This window comes from Panthera tigris, chromosome B4 (assembly GCF_018350195.1).
Source record: "Panthera tigris isolate Pti1 chromosome B4, P.tigris_Pti1_mat1.1, whole genome shotgun sequence".
NCBI classification, from domain to species: domain Eukaryota; kingdom Metazoa; phylum Chordata; class Mammalia; order Carnivora; family Felidae; genus Panthera; species Panthera tigris.
This window is the reverse complement of record NC_056666.1, coordinates 35,835,396-35,853,012: the sequence shown is the minus strand read 5'-3', so window position 1 is coordinate 35,853,012 and position 17,617 is coordinate 35,835,396. Positions and strand designations below refer to the sequence as shown.

The 17,617-nt window shown below is 45.5% G+C and overlaps 2 protein-coding genes and 1 pseudogene across 8 annotated transcripts in view; 1 reads left to right on the top strand and 2 right to left on the bottom strand.

Annotated features, from left to right (window-relative positions):
• Nucleotides 1-17,617, top strand: part of WNT5B (Wnt family member 5B) — a 104,287-nt gene that overhangs the window by 47,146 nt on the left and 39,524 nt on the right. The window lies entirely within an intron of this gene.
• On the bottom strand, nt 1,590-8,232 carry FBXL14 (F-box and leucine rich repeat protein 14). Of its 7 annotated transcripts, XM_042991504.1 has the most exons (3): nt 7,977-8,066; nt 6,868-7,875; nt 4,073-5,485 (listed from the first exon to the last, which is right to left on the bottom strand). In XM_042991504.1, the coding sequence occupies exons 2-3, from the start codon at nt 7,800-7,802 to the stop codon at nt 5,398-5,400; spliced, it is 1,023 nt and encodes a 340-aa protein (XP_042847438.1). In that variant the 5' UTR covers nt 7,803-7,875; nt 7,977-8,066; the 3' UTR covers nt 4,073-5,397. The 7 variants fall into 7 exon arrangements, with proteins under 7 accessions (XP_042847432.1, XP_042847435.1, XP_042847437.1 ...); XM_042991498.1 differs by lacking the exon at nt 4,073-5,485 and adding an exon at nt 1,590-1,797 and having other exon boundaries at nt 6,868-8,232; XM_042991501.1 differs by lacking the exon at nt 4,073-5,485 and adding an exon at nt 1,590-1,797 and having other exon boundaries at nt 6,873-8,232.
• On the bottom strand, nt 8,318-14,649 carry LOC102951713 (annotated as a pseudogene).

Genomic DNA, 17,617 nt, shown 5'->3' with positions numbered 1-17,617 from the left:
CCTCTTTTTTGTTGTTTTTTTGGTTCACAGTAGTGAGCTTTTGAGCTATGAAGCTAAGGTTTAAAACACTGAAGTATAATGGAAGGTGCAAATTAGTTGCCTTCCATCTAAGAACATTAAGAATTTGAGAGGCATAACTGTTGTTAATTCCTCCCTTATTTCATCCATCTGTCCACTTTTAGCCTCAGTGATTTTACTAAAGATTCTAGGAATATTATGACTAATTCTTTTGGTTCCTCCCTATTTAGAGACCATTTCTCAAAAAGCAAATGGTAGCACACAAATGTGTGCATTAAAATGCCAGTTTAGGGTAAGGATTTCCTAAGGAGAAATATTATTATGGATGTTTGCAAACATTTTCATATTCTTTTCAGATGAGGAAAATAGTACTTGCAAGCCGTGCTGAGTTATCCCTTGCTATTTATAACAAGTTAATCTGGTCTCAAAGAATGATTTTCCCACAGGCCAGGTCCAGTGACTCGAATCCATGATATGAGTAGTAATTACTGACAGACAGCTGTGTGCGAGGCCCCGTCCTTCTGGAGTGTGGATTACATAAACTGAGGAGCAATAAACATAACAGAGTGCCTGATACTAACAAATTAGACCCTTGTACTCTTTCTGGACAAGAGGGATTTGTAACTAAAACATCTGGTAAGTCAAGCCTTTTTACCTTTGAATGAAGAGGAAATAGCTGGTGATCCTGCAACTTGATTCTACTTTATAAGGATTGTGTGACAGGCATTGTAGTGTGCTGAACATGTGCGAACTCTTAACACCAGCACAGACTTACAGCATTCGTACTTCGCATCACTATTTGTGACAAAGCAGTGTTCTGGAAACTGGCTCAATTCCTCTGAGGACAACAGGGAACAGATTTAACACTACTAGCTACTTCAGTACCCTAGAGCCCTTTACCAACTTGCACTAGTTTTCCAGCTTCTCAAATAACTCTATATATGATGCTGACAAGACATGTCTAAGTTTGCACAACGTAATAATACATATTAAATAGTAGTAACTTTCAGCAGTCGGTGGGGTTTGTTTTTGTTTTTGTTTTTTCCCTACTCCCAATGAAAACAGGCCCTGGTTTAGCACCTTTCTGAAGCCAGGGGTTAGGGTGGCCCTTTACAATACCTCAGGGAAAGATCAAAGAGCTACCTGCATGCTTATCACCCTCTGAGGTGGTCAGTCAAGTCTGCAGCAGTCGGTTCTGATAAGTACTCCTCATATCACCGTGGCAAAACCCTCCTACCTTTGTCAAGCCTCTCTCCCCATTTATAAAATCAACTGTGCGGTATCAACCAGATTTGTGAAAACAAACATTTGAGACAGAAAGTGAACACTGTGTCATGACTAAATTCTCCCAGCAGGTTGCATTCACGTCCCTAACACTGTCCCCTCTTAAGTTTCTTTGCTGCTGCAGAAGACCTCATTCTTTTCTTTGCAACTGACACTATTTTCCACCATCACAAATAAAAGTGAACTTACAAGGATATGTGGCATTTGTGTTTTACACAATTATAGTCTAAGCACAATGAGATAATAAAAACCGAAGTCTTTTTTTAAGAAAAGAATGTGCACTTTTCTGGGTTAACAAACAGCAAGCAGAGGAATTCCACTTCTGTTTTGTTTTATTTGTGGGGATGCTCAACATACCACCCCCACACTAGTGCTGCACAGTTAAGATCTCAAGCTTACTTTCTCTTCCACCTTAACCGGAAGACTCGACTTTACATAGTACCAAATGTTCTGGGTTGGTACAGGCAACTCCACCAGGCAAAATCAGAGCAATCCCTGGAAAAGAGGAAAAGACTGAAACTGATCATTTGTGGACATTTAAATTTACTCATTGTCTAGAAATACTCGTTTTCTATGCAAGACCTGAAAGTACATGCTCTTTCCAGCTGTGCACTTACCTTTGCTAAGTTCTAAACTAGTAGTTGCCAGTGACCCAAATATGAATGTCTTATCTGTTTGATACCATTCACTTTTCAAAATATTTTAACTTGCTACATCATATTGGAACAAAAACAAGATATGCGACCCAAGCACAGGCCTGTGTTTGACCATAGCTTTCCAGTTTCTAATCCTGTGCTCCACATTATCTCATCAGAAAGCCTCACCCCTGCCTCCATAGGAGTTCAGAGGCATACAGAATTTAGGTCTTGCCCTCTACTAAGTGGATAAAATGAACTTAAAAGGGAGTGATGTGAGATGCAGGGAAGAGAAGGGCACCAGAGAGGGCGACTGATACATGACTTACTGTAGCCTCCCTTTCTCCAGCAGGGCAGCTGAGAGCAGAGGCCAGGGGCTCCCCCTTTCAGGGGACTGGCAAAAGACGGTTGTCAGAGGCTGCATGAGGTCTTGGTTTTGTTTTACAAATCTGATCTTTTAATCAAGAGGTTCTTATTCCTTGAAAACACAGTGGTCTCTGGGGGCCATACCTTTCCCCTTTGAAAACTTGAGTTCACATTTTCTAAGTCAAAAGTAAAAAAGGTTTTACTAATTCTGAGACCAGCGTCTATCTAGTAACTGCTGCAGGAAAGCACCAGGATTTAGGGAACAGGCCATACTTCAGCTTCCATATCAAGTGTCCTTTTTAAAGAGAAAAGTCCTTACCTTTAAAAGGAAACTCCAATGAAAGAAACATTTGCTTTTTCAGATCTTTGTTGATTTGAATCAGGAAAGAGTATGATCAGTTTGAATTTTCTAAACTATTTAAAGACAGGCTGTAAGTTAGGCAAGCATCCCTGTCTCTGTTGCCAAATGTGGGGTAAATCAGGTGTGGGGCAGGGGGGGCTCCCCCACTTTAGGACTGAGGAATCTCACAGGAGGGAGTCCACAGCAGGGAGCATCATGCAACAATGCCCAGCACTTCTAGCTAGAGGCCTAGCATGGTCCTTATGGGGCTGCAGAAACTGTCTGAACCCCAGTGAGGTTGCACTGATAATCTTTTCCAGACAGACTTCAAGGACTATTGCCCAATGAGGCTCAGAAAAGAAAGGTATGTGGAGCCCTGTCCTCACCACTACCCAGTTTCTATGAGGTTTATTACTTCTAGATGATAAAGTTTACACTAAGGTCCTATTTTGGTTTTTCACTTCTGAAGTTTCAGCAAATACCTGAACCAGGTTTTCCTGTTATTCTAAAAGTTGCCCTGAAGTGCTTTTTAACTTTTGTAGCGCCCACAAAACATCTTATCATTTTCTTTAGTGCTTCTAATTCCTGTAGGTATGGCGGAGATCGGATCCACCCATATTCCCTTTAAGTAGTGCCCTGTGGCACGAGCTTGTCCACACTGTGATCAATCAGCTGCCACTCATTTCTGTGAGGTCACCTTACTGGAAACCAAGGTACGATCAGTAACTAAACCTTCTCAGGTACGGAAGGGAGCTGGACTTTGGAACTGGACTTGGTTTGAGTCCTGGTTCCCCTCAATTAGTGGCTGGGTGACTTAAGGCAAGTAGTATGCCTTATCTGGAAATAAGGATACCTGTTTCAACAGGTTGCTTTGAAGACTAAAAGGAGAAATATTCAGGTACCATGCAAAGCATACCATAGGTTCTCAACACATACTCATTTCTTTCTACCCATGAAGGTTGAGAGATAAACAGTTAACCTTGACTGATGAAAGTAAATGGTTTATTCATCGTTTCCAGAGACACTCCAGATATAGTAAGCATACCCAGTTCAGCATGAGGACAGTAGGCCCCATGATCTTAACTTTCAAACATTCATTCACCGACCTTTAATCAGGCTTATATTTATTTAGCCTTGCAAGTAAAAAACAAAACCAAACAGAAAAGTGGAAAACTTCCTGTTAGTTGGTAGGACTGTGTATTAAAATGAAGAATGTGAGCACAGAGTCTAAGACTTAGGAGGTGCTCAAATTTTGATGGACTGAATCTGTACAGTCATGCAGTCTGGGAGAAAGAAAGATCCTCTAAGGAACTTAGAGCTTATGGAACCTTCATGCATTATAGTGCCAAATCAGAAAGCTGACCCTAATTCCAAGTCCAGACTTCTTATTAGGGTTCACACATCACCCCCCCCCCCCGCCCCCCGCCCCAGGCCATAAGCACTTGCAACCTAAGAGGGAAGAAAGAGATCCACACCTTCCCCAAAGAAAAGGAAGATGGATCTAGTGTCAGGCTCAATTAGACCCAATTGTGATAGCTCTCCAAAAAGGAACAATGCAGCTTTTGTGATAGGCTCCAGCAGAAAGCTTGGAAATTTTACAAAACAACCTTACCCCGAGAGAAACTTGGGTTCTAGCTCTCTTCCTGGAAAGAGGGGTCTTTGCAGGAAAGTTTTATACCACTCTTACTATCTCTTGCTGGGATCAGTATTTTTGGTTTAAAAAAAATCTCAGAAACAACGAGAAAGACCTATGTGAACCAGGAATATGCACTGCTCCACTGTTTGAGCGCTTATACCCTTCCACTTCCACAGCCCAACCACAGGGTGTCGATTATTTAGTTAACGTCTACCAAAGGGAACTCTTTGCTAGAATTGTTGGTATTCATTTATCTGCCCTGAAGAATTCTGTCTAAGAACCCTCACCACAGTGGATGGAGTGGCCAGCTTCAGAGCTGGAAGTGCTTAAAATGCAAATGTGCAAGAACTCCTGGCCAACCTCCCCATCCCCCAGGAAAGTGCTTAAATACAGCCAGGCCTGGAGGAGAATGTTAAAAAGAGGGGCTGAACTGCCTTCCTCCTCTCCACTAGGACCCTCACTCACACTGTGAGATTCAGCATGCATGAGTGAGCAAGAGAGAGAGCGAGCAAGGACAGCGCTCTTTTAACTTTCTGAACAATGGCTTCAGTTCCCTCCACCCTTCACCATTTCACATCCTCCCCACACCCACTCAGAGTGGAAAGAAACCCCTCTTTCTCCCCCACTTCCACATCCCATGAGCCATTTTTCAACAGGACCCCTCGATCTCATTTCCACTCTGGGGAAACCGTGACTCTTACAGATCTCGTTTTTAAAAAGTTCCATTTTGTTCAGCTTTTTAAAATTTCCATGTTGTTGACAGTTTAAAACCAAGAATTATACCAATCTCCAGTCCAGTCACATTTCTAGAAACAAAACATTTAGATGTCAGTGGTAAACCTTATACAGAATAAATGTTTAACTGTGAGCTTACTCACACCACATAGGATGCACCAAACCCTATACCTTATTTCCTCTTAGAGTACACAAACAGCACCTCCTACTTTGGCGTGGGCCCAAACACACACTGCCTTCAAAATAATTCACAGATACAAGGTTTTTTGTTTTTGTTTTTTTTTTTCAAAAACATACTTCATATTTCCTCTTTTATTATATAAATATCAGTTTAACCTTTTACTGTAAGAATATAAACGTTTTAAGAGGATCTTTGTTATTATTTATACAAATTCACAAACAGTACAATTAATTGATAAAGGTCTCTGGGTTTCTTTAACTCCATGGTCTCGCAGGTTGCTGTGGAGGATTCTAAAAAAATAAACAAACAAAAACTCCAACAGAAATATACATCCTACTCAAAAGCAATTTTTTTTTAAAGCCACGAGTCCCAACCCCCACCAAAATAAAGAAAGCCATCTATTCCTCCATTTAGAAACAGATTTTTGTAAAACCCACAAACTCCCATTTTATTAACAGAACAGAGATGAGACAGGAGTTTCAGTCTCCTCCCCTTCACGTTACAGCCCCAGGGGCTCCGTAGGCCAACTCTGCCCCTCTGCTTCCAACAGGAAGCCTCACTGTGTGACCTTTTTGTGGGGAAACTTGGAAGAGGGTGAGGGTAGGGCAGAATTTGCATATATAATAATCATTTTCAAGACACAATCTGCGTCTCAAGCAAACAAACAAAAGTTCAACTCTCATTTCTTCCACACATTTGTGCTATAAATTAAGTCAAGATTTATGGACACCATTGGGCCCTCAAATCCCAATGGACGGGGAGAAAAAATTCTAGCCAGAATGTGGAAGTGGACACACTGGATGGATGGGGTTTGGGAAGAAGCCAAAACAAAATGGACGTACAAACCCAATGGGCATCTTTCCAGTCTAGGCACAAAAATGTTTCAGTCTCAAAATATCTCTCTTGTAGAATTCCAGGGCTTCAGAGAAAAAAGTAAACTAAAACGAGGTAGCCAGACATATATATATGTATATATATATAATTTATATATATATAATATATAGACTATATTCAGCAGAAAAAAAAAAGGACCGTGATTTCAAATTTCTCTAAAAAATGAAAACAAGAAAAAGAAAGACAATAAAAAGGAAATGAACGTGAATAGCAGAGCACTGTAGGAGAAGGGAGGAGAAGAGCCTGGGATTAGTTACAAAGTGGAAGGAAGAAGGGTGAAAAGGCCGTGGTAGTTGGGTTTGCTCTTTATACATTTCAAAATAAAAACCAGATCACAGTATTCAAATGAAAGCTTAAGTGAAGGCAGACATTTTCCTCAACTCCCCAGGGTTTTAAGGACTAGTCACTCCCCACCCCCTCCCCCATTTCCAAATGCAAAGCAGTGGGGGATACAGTAGCTCAAACAGTCCTCCATCCCCCTGCCGAGAGAAGTGGGTGGGTAAGTAGCTGATTCAATCTCTCTATCCTCAGGGAAAAAGAGAGGGGAGTTAAGGTAGGGGTAGCAGAGGAACCCCAGATGCAATGAGAATGGGTGCATAGTGGGCCGAGGTGCTGGAGGAGGGAGAAAATGAGCCTGAGGCTTCGTGTCACTGCCCCCATCTCATCCACTACAATGATCTATGTGTAAGTGTGCATGTCAAGTGTTGGGGGGGGGGGTGTGGTGGTGACTGGAGGATGAACAGGGTGGGACAAGGGGAGCAGGTGCTGCTGCCCTCACCTGACCTTCTCACTGTCCGTCATCTGCCAGAGTCCTAGGTTGAGTACCTTGAGGCAGGGCAGCTGCGTGATGCGCTCCAGGCCGCGCTTGGTGATTCGGGTGCAGCCATACAGGTCTATGCCAGTGAGCTGGCTCAGGTGCTCCGCGATCAGCTCCAGGCCCTTGTCTGTGATGCGCACACACTGTCCGATGTTGAGCGTGCGCAGCCCATGCATCTGCCGCACCATGCGGTTGATGCCATCGTCGCTGATGTGGCAGGAGCAGAGGGACAGGGACTTGAGGCCGTCCAGGCCCTGAGCTATGTAAGCCAGACTCTGGTCCCCCACCTTGTCACAGAACGACACATCCAGCCCCGAGAGGCGAAGGCTGCCCATGGCCAGATGCATGATGCCAGTGTCACTGATGTTGTCGCAGGAGCGCAGGTTAAGGCTGCGTAGGCTGCCCATGTGCGACAGGTGCAGGAGGCCCGCGTCCGAGATGCCCCCGCAGAAACTGAGGTTGAGGAGCCTCAGGCCCGTCAGCCCCCGGGAGATGTGCTTTAGAGAAAGGTCAGTCAGCTTCTGGCAGTCCTGCAGCGTAAGCTGCTCCAGGCCCAGGCAGCCCTCGGCGGCGCTGCGCGTCATGCCGGCCAGGTGCCCTATGCCCACGTCCGAGAGGTGGCGGCAGCTGCGGAGATTAAGGCTCTTGAGGCGCTGCAGGCCCCAGGCGATGAGCAGGAGGCCGGTATTGGTGATGTTGCTGCAACCCCCCAGCTCCAGCACCTCCAGGCCCTTGAGGTACTGGGCTATGCGGCCCAGGCTGCTGTCGGTGATCTGCTTGCAGAGACTCAGGTTCAGGGCACGCAGGGAGCCGATCTCCTGCACAAACGCGTGGCCCAGCCCGTTGTCAGTGAGGTTGTAGCAGCCGCTTAGGTTGAGGCTCTCGATGTTGGCCATGCCCTGGATCACGTAGCTGAGGCTGCGGCGGAGGCTCAGGATCTGCACACGGCGGATACCCCGGGCCTGCAGGCTGGGGAACAGCGACGGGTTGGCCCGGCGCAGGTGCAGCTTGGCCTCCACCCCCCGCCACACCGACTTGTGGTAGGCGGCGTCCCGCCAGGCCGTGCACACCTGCGCCGCGCGCCCCTTATCCCGGACGTCCAGGTAGCCGAAGATCATGGCCAGCAGCTCGGGGAACAAGCACGAGATGTGGGTCTCCATCTTCCTCCTCCCCCCTCCGCGGCGCCGGGGGGAGGAGGCGCGGGCCCCGCCGCTCCTGCCCCGAGAGGCGACAAGAGCGGTTCGCCCCGGCCGCTGCCGCCGCCGCCTCGGGCCCAACGGACGGCTCCTCCCCGCCTTCCGGCTCCGGCCGCCGCCGCCGCTCCTCCTCCTGGTCCGTCCGTCCTTCCTTCCTTCCTGCCGGCTTCGCCTCCCTTCCCTTCCCTCCCCCCGCCCCGGGCTCCGCTCGGTCCTCACATCCCGGGCGGGGAAGGCGCCCTCTCACTCACTCCCGAGCCCGGCCGGGCCGCCGCCTCCGCCGCCTCCGCCGCCTCGGGTCTAACCACGCCGCGCTCGGGCCGCGCCGCTCCGCCTGCTCCGCCGCCGCTCCCACGCCCCCTGCCGCATCCTCTGCCTCCTGCCACTGCCGCCGCCGGCCGCCGCCGCTGCTGCTCCGGGCCGGGGGGCCCCGGGGGCTGCGAGCACGGGCTCCGGGCGCCGAGGAGGCTTCCTGCTGCCTTTGTCTCTCGCCCGCTTTTCAAACCTCCCAGCCCGGGCCGCCCGCACTCCGCCGCCCAGGCGGGGGGACCTGGAGGCCAATCCGGGCCACCGGGCGCACGTTCCTTCTCCCCCCCGCCGTCCGCGGCCAGTTGGGAGCTGCCGGCCCGGGCACGGAGGACGCCGCGGCCGGCGCGGCCGGAGCGCGGCTCGGCGCCGGGCCCGGAGCGAGCAGGCGGGCCGCGCGTTTGGTAGAGTCCGGGCCGGACCCCTCTGCCCGACTGCTCCTTCGCGCGTCCCCTCCCTCACTCTCGCCGCGCTCCCCCCGCGCGCGCTCGCGCAATGGTACGAGCCTGCGCTGCCGGAACTGTCGGAGCCGTTACCCTGGAAACCGAGTTCTTCCTAGTCTGGCCGCCCCGATTTTTAACCCTGTAGGCGCCATTTGAGAGCAGCTGTCAGCCAGGCTCTTCCCCACCCTTCTCCTTTTCACCCCGTAGCCCGCTATTGAGCCATTCCCTTTCTGGGCCACGCCCCAACCCCATTCCTTCTCTTTTTCTTTGCTGCTGACGTCTGCGCAGTCTTTTCCCATAGTTTACCCCTGCAATTCCTGACCCCTACTTTACACCCTTCTCCCTTTATTATCCTTGCAAGACCCTCTTCCAGTGGTAGTACTCAATAATCATCACTCCAACTCTCCTTCCTTCTTTTACTGTCCTTAATGCCCCTTAACATGTCTCTGCTATCACACCCCCAATTCTTCCAACGGGGCTGTTTCCTACGATTCCTTTCTCTCCAGTCTTGTGCCTCAAATTATGAAGAAACTCGACTTTATTCATCTCCGCCCTAGCTTATCACTGGCCCTCTCCGGCCCTCGTGCTAGAAGTATCCATTGCTGCTTCCATCTAGCATCTTCTGGTTGTGTCCATACGCCTCTGTGAGTACTTTATACATCAAAACTTCCCTCCACTTCCGCACTTGGCTGCTGAACTGTGAAGTGAACTGTCGGAAGCGCCACAGATGTCCTCCCGTCTCCTCAGCCTGCTTTACACTTAGAAGGGAGCAGCCGTCCCTAAGCCTTGTTTTGTGATCTTTTCCTTTCTCCCCAGCCTTTTAGACTACATACAGTTTTACGGACACTTGCATGATAGTATGTTTGTATGTACAAACACAAAGATACTGTTTAAATAAAATACAATGACTATTGGGCTTGGTTTAAAATGCTCCAAGCAAATGTCTGTTGGTTTGTCAACTGTTTCATTGAACCAGGGCAGTGCTCTCTTCTACAATGTGGCTCCTGAGTCTTAAATGCCCACACTGAATATAGGATTTCAGAGTTTCCTTTTAACTATCCCCAAACCATGAATCTTTGCATCAGAGAAAATGACCCTATTTTTAATGAACTTATGGGTCCGTACAACTTGATATAGGACAACCTGATCTGTTTATCGGAAAAGGAAAATGGTTTCATTGATTGTTTGAGGACCTGAACAAAATTTTGAATGGGCTCCATTTTCAGTATATGAGATTAGCTTTTGGCCACTTCTCTTTGCTCAAGAGACCAATACAAGTGCATACAGATTCACTAATAGGCATAATATATATTACACACACCCCCATCCACCTCTCCTGTTTCTTAAAATTTTTTTAAAGTTTTCTTTATTTTGAGACAGAGCGACCTTGTGCACACAAGTGGGGGAGGGGCAGAGAGAGGGAGAGAGAATCCTAAGCAGGCTCAGCACCCTCAGTGCAGAGCCCTAACCCACAAACTGTGAGATCACAACCTGAGCCAAAGTCAGAGGCTTAACGCTCAACTGACTAAGCCACCCAGGTGTCCCTACCTTTCCTGTCTATAAATCAGGAAATGCAGAAGCAAAAACTCTTACACATTTGCCACCTCACCCACATTACACATGATGTGAGGCCCATAGATTTTTATAACCTCTCTGAAATAATGGACTGTACTGTTAGTCACCTAGATGATCCAGATGTGCTGAGGCAATAATTTCAGGCCATACCTGAGCCAACACTCTTCTCCTAGAGTGTATCTGGCCTTATGTTTGTCTCAGTCACTTATGACTAAATTTTTACCTTAAACTCTACATGAAAGTCACTTTTTTGTTGTTCTGTAGATGTAGATGTATTTGTATTGATGTCAAAGTATCAGTCCAAAACAACTTAATCCTACTTAACACAAAACAAAGTGCTAGACCACACATGGGGTAGGGGGAGCGGGTTTGTAAACTGGGAGCATGACCTGAAGAAAAGGAGCTTACTGGTTTTCCTCCTCTAGACAGGGTATTGTTCTCAATTCTCAAGAGTCATTCAGTGATGCCCAGAAACACTTTCTCTAGAAGTTGGCCACTTGATCCTAGTTCTACCAAAACTTTTTCCTGAGTTTTATTAATACAGAGGCTTTTGTTGAAGACGTTCAAACATATTTCAAGGATTTGCAGTAATATGATTATTTTCATGTTCAACAAATAGGAAAATAAACATCAAGAAGCATCTCAGAAAATGAACATTAGTGGAGAAAAGGAAGTGTGGCATCAAATGAGCCCTATGCTGTCTGGAGATATGGTGACTTTTTATAGCATTGAGAAAATGTCTCCCCTTTCTGGGTGTCAGTTTCCTTATGTAACAGTAGGGTGATTTGACTGGATAATCTTCAGGGACCCTTCCAGTATTAACACCCTGGGAGACCATGAGCCTAGATTATCCTACTGGCTTCTCAACCCTGGAGCTTGTGCATTGTTCTTAAGACAGGCCAGAGTTTAAAATATTTTCACATGCAATGGCTCCTTGGGGATTTTGGTTTAGGCTCAGATTTGGGACACAAAAATGGATGGAGCATATTAGAGAGCAGAGACCTTGATTATCTGAGAAAGATGGATACCAATGTAGAAAATCCTGTGGATAGCTGTTCATACCCCCCCCCCCAACTTTGCTGAACTTTATTAAAGCAAAAGCGAAGGTAAATCTCTAGAACATAGTCAATTTTCTGGGATTCTTCCCTCAAAAATATGACAGTTGATTTCCAAACACATGCCAGAGTGTACATGGTTCCCAACTATACTTAAGTCAGTGAGAAGCTGAAATCCTAAGATGTACATCTTCCAACTGTCTGTGGTCTGTCTTTGGATCAACAGTAATTGCCTGAACAGCTACTATGGCTTCATTAATTTTTGCCTGTAGGTCTCTGAGCTCTTCTATGTGCAGCAATTACAGATTTTGAGCACTTCCTTAACAACTGCATCTCCAGTGTCAAAACCAAGAATATATTTATCTAAAGTAACAGGCAAGCCCTCTTTTGTTTGATGTGCTTTAGCAACTGCATCCTGCTCAGGTGCTCCTGGACCAAAATGCGAGTTGCCTTAAGCATTACCAGGTAACCATTAAGATGCTGAATCTGAAGAAAGTTAGCCAAAGCCATTACACCAGCCTTAAGATCAGGATTATTTACATCCAAATTGATCAGTGCCTCTACACTGTCAGCATTTTTTGTATTATCAGGTAGCAAGCCCTTGTATTTTTCAGCATTGTCTCCATACTCAAGTCTAACGGCTAAACCAAGAAGCCAGTCAATTACTTCTTGTTGATCTTGAATCTTGAAAGGACAGTTAACATGTCTGAGATACTTTTCAAAGGACTTGGACCAGTCACTGCTGTGGATGTTTCATAAACTACCTCTGCCTTCAATCTTGTGGTGTTTGATTTTCTGGTCTTCAAGTCAAACAATAAGGTTTCTAAATTCTGTTTCAGTTTTTCAGTTGAAGCCAGCAGGGTTGTGGTAGTTGAGGGCCATCAGCTTGCCTTGGAACGTGGTCCCTGCTTCTTGCTTTGGTTCCCTGGGCGTGGGTTGGGAGGGGGAGGCAAGGAGGGGCAGGCAGCACAGGCACTGTTCGTGTTCTAAGGACTTGTTCAGATTTTCGTATATGGTTCCATAAGTTGCAACCAGAAAGGAGTTTTTTTCTGAATGAGCTATTCTGTATAGAAACAAAAATGAAAGCCCTGTATAAGAAGTCTCTCCAAAACTTTATCAAGAATTTTAAAGGAACTAGATTTTCAGATGGGTGTGTTTTTCATCTGGGTGAGGCCTGGGAAAATTGAGAGGCCCAACCCGGATATCAAGCTTACTTAAGGGTGTGTGTACTTCCTCGTTCAGAGAAGGAAGATCTGGCAGGAGAGATCGGAAGAGATCTGCAGCTTTTTAAAGTCATTCAAAAAAATATAGATCCAAAACTAGTGACCCTGAGTCTAGCTGGTAAGTGTTGGATCAAAGGAGTTAAAATATGTTGTGTGTGTTTTGTATTAACTCTAAAGTATCCATGGCACTACTGTGTAGTAGACACTCTGTAAAGGTTTTTGAACTGAAATGAATGAGAACAGTAATAACATAGTATCTTTATGAAAGACTTCATGCATATCAAAACGTCTCCAAGAATCTGGACAACCAATAGCAACGGACATCTGAGGTTTATAAAATGGTACCTTTCCAACTACTTTCCAACTTCAAGATTTCTTGATGGAAACATTCTTTCTATTCCTTCCTAGTCCAGTAAAACCTTGGATTGCGAGTAACTTGTTCTGCAAGTGTTCTGCAAGATAAGCAAACATTTCTAATAAATTTTAACTTGATAAAAAGAGCTATGTCTTGCAATACAAGTAGTATGTGAGGTCGAATGTCACATGATAATAACTGAGCCAATGGTTCTTCAAATTTGCTTTGATATATAAGTGCTTTGGATCACAAGCATGTTTCTGGAAGGAATTATGCTCGCAAACCAAGGTTTTACTGTATTACTAAACGAGAGTTTCTTGGGGCATCTCTCAGACATTTCTCCAAAGAAGATATACAAATGGATAATGAGCATATGAAAAGATGCTAAACATCAGTAATTGTTAGGGAAATGTAAATCAAAAGCACAACAAGATACCACTCACATCTATTAGGATGGATACTATTAATAAAATAGAAGGTAACAAGAGTTGGTGAAAATGTAGAGAGACTGGAACCCTGGCATACTGTTAGTGGGAATGTAGATGGTTCAGCCCCTGTGGAAACTAGTATCATGGGTCCTCAAAAACTTAAAAATAGAATTACCATAGGGGCGCCTGGGTGGTTCAGTCAGTTGAGGGTCTGACTCTTAATCTCAGCTCATGTCTTGATCTCAGGATGGTGAGTTCGAGCTCATTGGGCTCCACACTGGGCATGAAGCCTACTTAAAAAAAAAAAAAAAATTAAACAGAACGAACATTTTGAAATAAAGATATGAATAAAAGGAAAAAATCGGTGAAAATTGTTCTCATATCAACAAATTGCCAGGAATACCCTGAAATATTTGTTTACTCTTCCTAGGTTATTAATTTGCTATATCCTGTAAACATGGGCTTTATCCACCACAATAAAAATAAGGACTTGGGGTCTGGGTAGCTAGAGCCCTCTCATTAGGATAGCTGTGCACTTTATTATTATTATTATTATTATTATTATTATTATTTGAGGGGGGCAGAGGGAGGTTTCCCAAGGAATTTATTTGGGCCAACTTGGGGACAGGGAAGCTTTGCATCTGAAAGAAATTGTTGGGCCTCTTGGTGGTGAAGTGTGGCTCTCCCTGGGGCCACAGGACCAGATGGGACAGTGGGAACTTGATCTTGGAGTCCTGGAACTGCTTGGCTGCCAGTGGGCTGCCCTTGCTGGCTGCAGTCCCCACCTTCATCATCTGGATCGAGTGAGCGCTGTGCCAGTGCCTATGTCAGGACAGCACCGGGTGCCAGAGCCTGCAGTGGTCGGTCCCCGTACTCCGGGTACGTGCCGTCGGTGCCATTGCTGGAGTCATAGCGCAGCCAGGCTCCGAAGCTCTTCCCCCACAAGGGGCGTTTCTTGCACCCCTGTCCGCAGCAGACAGTTGCGCCTGAAGACTTTTTCGTCTTCCTCAGCTGAGACACAAAGTACCAGAAGGGGGGGCTTGGTCACAATATGATTAGGTGCAAAAGATTCCCTGGCCATAGAGGGGCTGAGTGCTGCATTGGGGGCGGGCAGGCCGCCCCCCACCACCTTGGACCGTTGTCGGGTGCCCGAGGCCTTCATGGGGGCACTCTCGGCCTGTCGCCACCACCCACGAAAGGCGACTGTGCACTTTATTGTCTGAACTAGAAAAATTCATGAGAGTGAAAGGGGTTGCCAATAATGATCACCCCCAGATGAATGGTCACTCCCTCCTTCTACCCTGGAAGTGGGGTTGCCATTTGTAAGTTGTAATTTGCAACTTTTGAGTATTAACTTTAATGTATGTTTTCATATGTTCAGGCACCTAACCAAAGGATTAGAAGTACTCTGATAGTGGGGTGCCTCGGTTAAGCATCCCACTCTTTTTTGGGGCACCTGGGTGGCTCAGTTAAGCGTCCGACCTCAGCTCAGGTCATGATCTCATGTCGGGCTCTGTGCTGACAGCTCAGAGCCTGGAGCCTGCTTTGGATTCCATCTCTCTCTCTCTCTCTCTCTCTCTCTCTCTCTGCCCCTCCCCTGCTCATGCTCTGTTTCTCTCTCTCAAAAATGAATAAACTTAAAAAAATTTTTTTTTAAAAAGCACCCCACTCTTTTTTTTTAAATACAAAATTTATTGTCAAATTGGTTTCCATACAACACCCAGTGCTCATCCCAACGAGTACCCTCCTCAATGCCCATCACCCACTTTCCCCTCCCTCCCATCCCCCATCAACCCTCAGTTTATTCTCAGTTTTTAGGAGTCTCTTATGGTCTGGTTCCCTCCCTCTCTAACTTTTTGTTTTTCCTTCCCCTCCCTCATGGTCTTCTGTTAAGTTTGTCAGGATCCACATATGAGTGAAAACATATGGTATCTGTCTTTCTCTGCCTGACTTATTTCACTTAGCATAACACTCTCCAGTTCCATCCATGTTGCTACAAAAGGCCATATTTCATTCTTTCTCATTGCCAAGTAGTATTCCATTGTGTATATAAACCATAATTTCTTTATCCATTCATCAGTTGATGGACATTTAGGCTCTTTCCATAATTTGGCTATTGTTGAAAGTGCTGCTATAAACATCGGGGTACAAGTGCCCCTATGCATCAGGACTCCTGTATCCCTTGGGTAAATTACGGGCAGTGCTATTACTGGGTCATAGGGTAGGTCTATTTTTAATTTTTTGAGGAACCTCCACACTGTTTTCCAGAGCAACTGCACCAGTTTGCATTCCCACCAACAGTGCAAGAGGGTTCCCGTTTCTCCACATCCTCTCCAGCATCTATAGTCTCCTGATTTGTTCATTTTAGCCACTCTGACTGGCTGGTATGAGGTGATATCTCGGTGTGGTTTTTATTTGTATTTCCCTGATAAGGAGTGACATTGAGTATCTTTTCATGAAGCATCCCACTCTTGATTTGCGCTCAGGTCATGATCTCACGGGTTCATGGGATCAAGCCCTGAGTTGGGTTCTGTGCTGACAGTGTGGGGCCCGCTGGGGATTCTCTCTCTCCCACTCTCTCTGCCTCTCCCCTGCTTGTGCACTCTGTCTCTCTCTCTCTCAAAATGAATAAATAAACTTAAAAAAAAAAAGAAATACTTTGATAGAATACCAGCTATTATTTGTTAATATTAACAAAAACCTTAGATACTTGTTACAAAGCAGATAGCATCTTCGAAAAAAACCAAAAACAAACCTGTGTTGTAAATATAGCTATTTCCAGGGCAATGAACGCCTAAAAAGGTGGATTTTCACTCATTCAGTAGTTCAGGAAATGTTGAAACAATTTTTGTGCACTGCTCGGTGCTTTGAAGCAGACAAAGATGTTGAAGTGATATTTCTGTCTTTAACGGTTTAGACCAAGCAATGAGCTAGAAAACGCCTACTCATAGTGATGTGTCTGTTGGTGTTACAGTGCCGACAGAGTGATAGAAATAAAATGTTTCCATTGAGAGGGTAACCATAGGGAAGCCTAGAATTTATGAATCGTTTTGATGGAAGGAAGGTCATTACATCAAGTAGAAACTTGTTTAGACAACAGGCTGAAAATTTTCCTTACTTGTTTGGAAAGAAATAAGAACACTGTAGCAGCAGCCATACATTGTCTTACTTTGTTACGGTTCTTCCCCTTTGAGACACCAGGTTAATTTTAAAAATCATCTTTTCAAAGAATTTTGGCTTTTTTTTCCCTTCAAGAATAAAGAAACTTTAATTCTTTTTTTTCTAATTTTTTTAATGTTTATTTTTGAGAGAGAGACAGAGACAGAGAGAGACAGAGAGAGCACAAGCACGGGAGGGGCAGAGAGAGAGGGAGACACAGAATCCGAAGCAAGCTCCAGGCTCCGGCTGTCAGCACAGAGCCCAACACAGGGCTCGAACTCATGAATAGTGAGATCATGACCTGAGCCGAAGTTGGATGCTCAACCGACTATGCCACCCAGGTGCCCCAGGAAACTTTAATTCTTATTCATCTGGAATTAGAATTCAGTATCTGAAGTCAGAAAATTTTAGTTCATGGTTTGGATTTTCTACTGTGTTTACAAATCCGATTGCCCTGAAAAAATTTTTTCTTGATTGGCAGTCTTTCTCCTCATTTGCCCAATTCACTGCTCTCTGACAATAGAGCTTGATAGTACACATCCAGGCAGGGATGGAGAAGAGGAGCCATTCAGTGTTCTGCCTGGCCCCTTAAAAGGCCCCTTAAAAGGTGCAAAGGTGGTTCCCACGTGTGTCTCCCGTAAGTGCTTGCAACATGGGAGCCCCTGAGGTCACCTCTGTTCCCAAGATAGCATCATGAGCTAAATCTACACCAGATTTGGAGTCTGAAGTTGTGCATTAGAATCCTAGCTCTCCTATTATAATAGACACATGGCCTCAGGCAAAGTGACTGAAATTCTTTGAGCTTCAATTTCCTCATCTATAAAGTGAAAGTAATTCCTTTCACAGAGCTGTTGTCCAAATTCCCTGAGGAAAAAACAATCCACAGGAAAGGAAGGGCCTAGTGTAGGACCTGGCACATAGTAGAGATCAAATAAATGCTGTGTTTTGGGTTTTCTTTTATAAATGCACTG

Bases quoted from the DNA above. Each gene is read 5' to 3' on its own strand.
- FBXL14 (XM_015542301.2), bottom strand. From the start codon at position 8,066: ATGGAGACCCACATCTCGTGCTTGTTCCCCGAGCTGCTGGCCATGATC. The intron at 5,486-6,867 runs GTGAGGGCAGCA...TTATTTTTTTAG, and splicing joins ACGGACAGTGAGAAGGTCAG to AATCCTCCACAGCAACCTGC.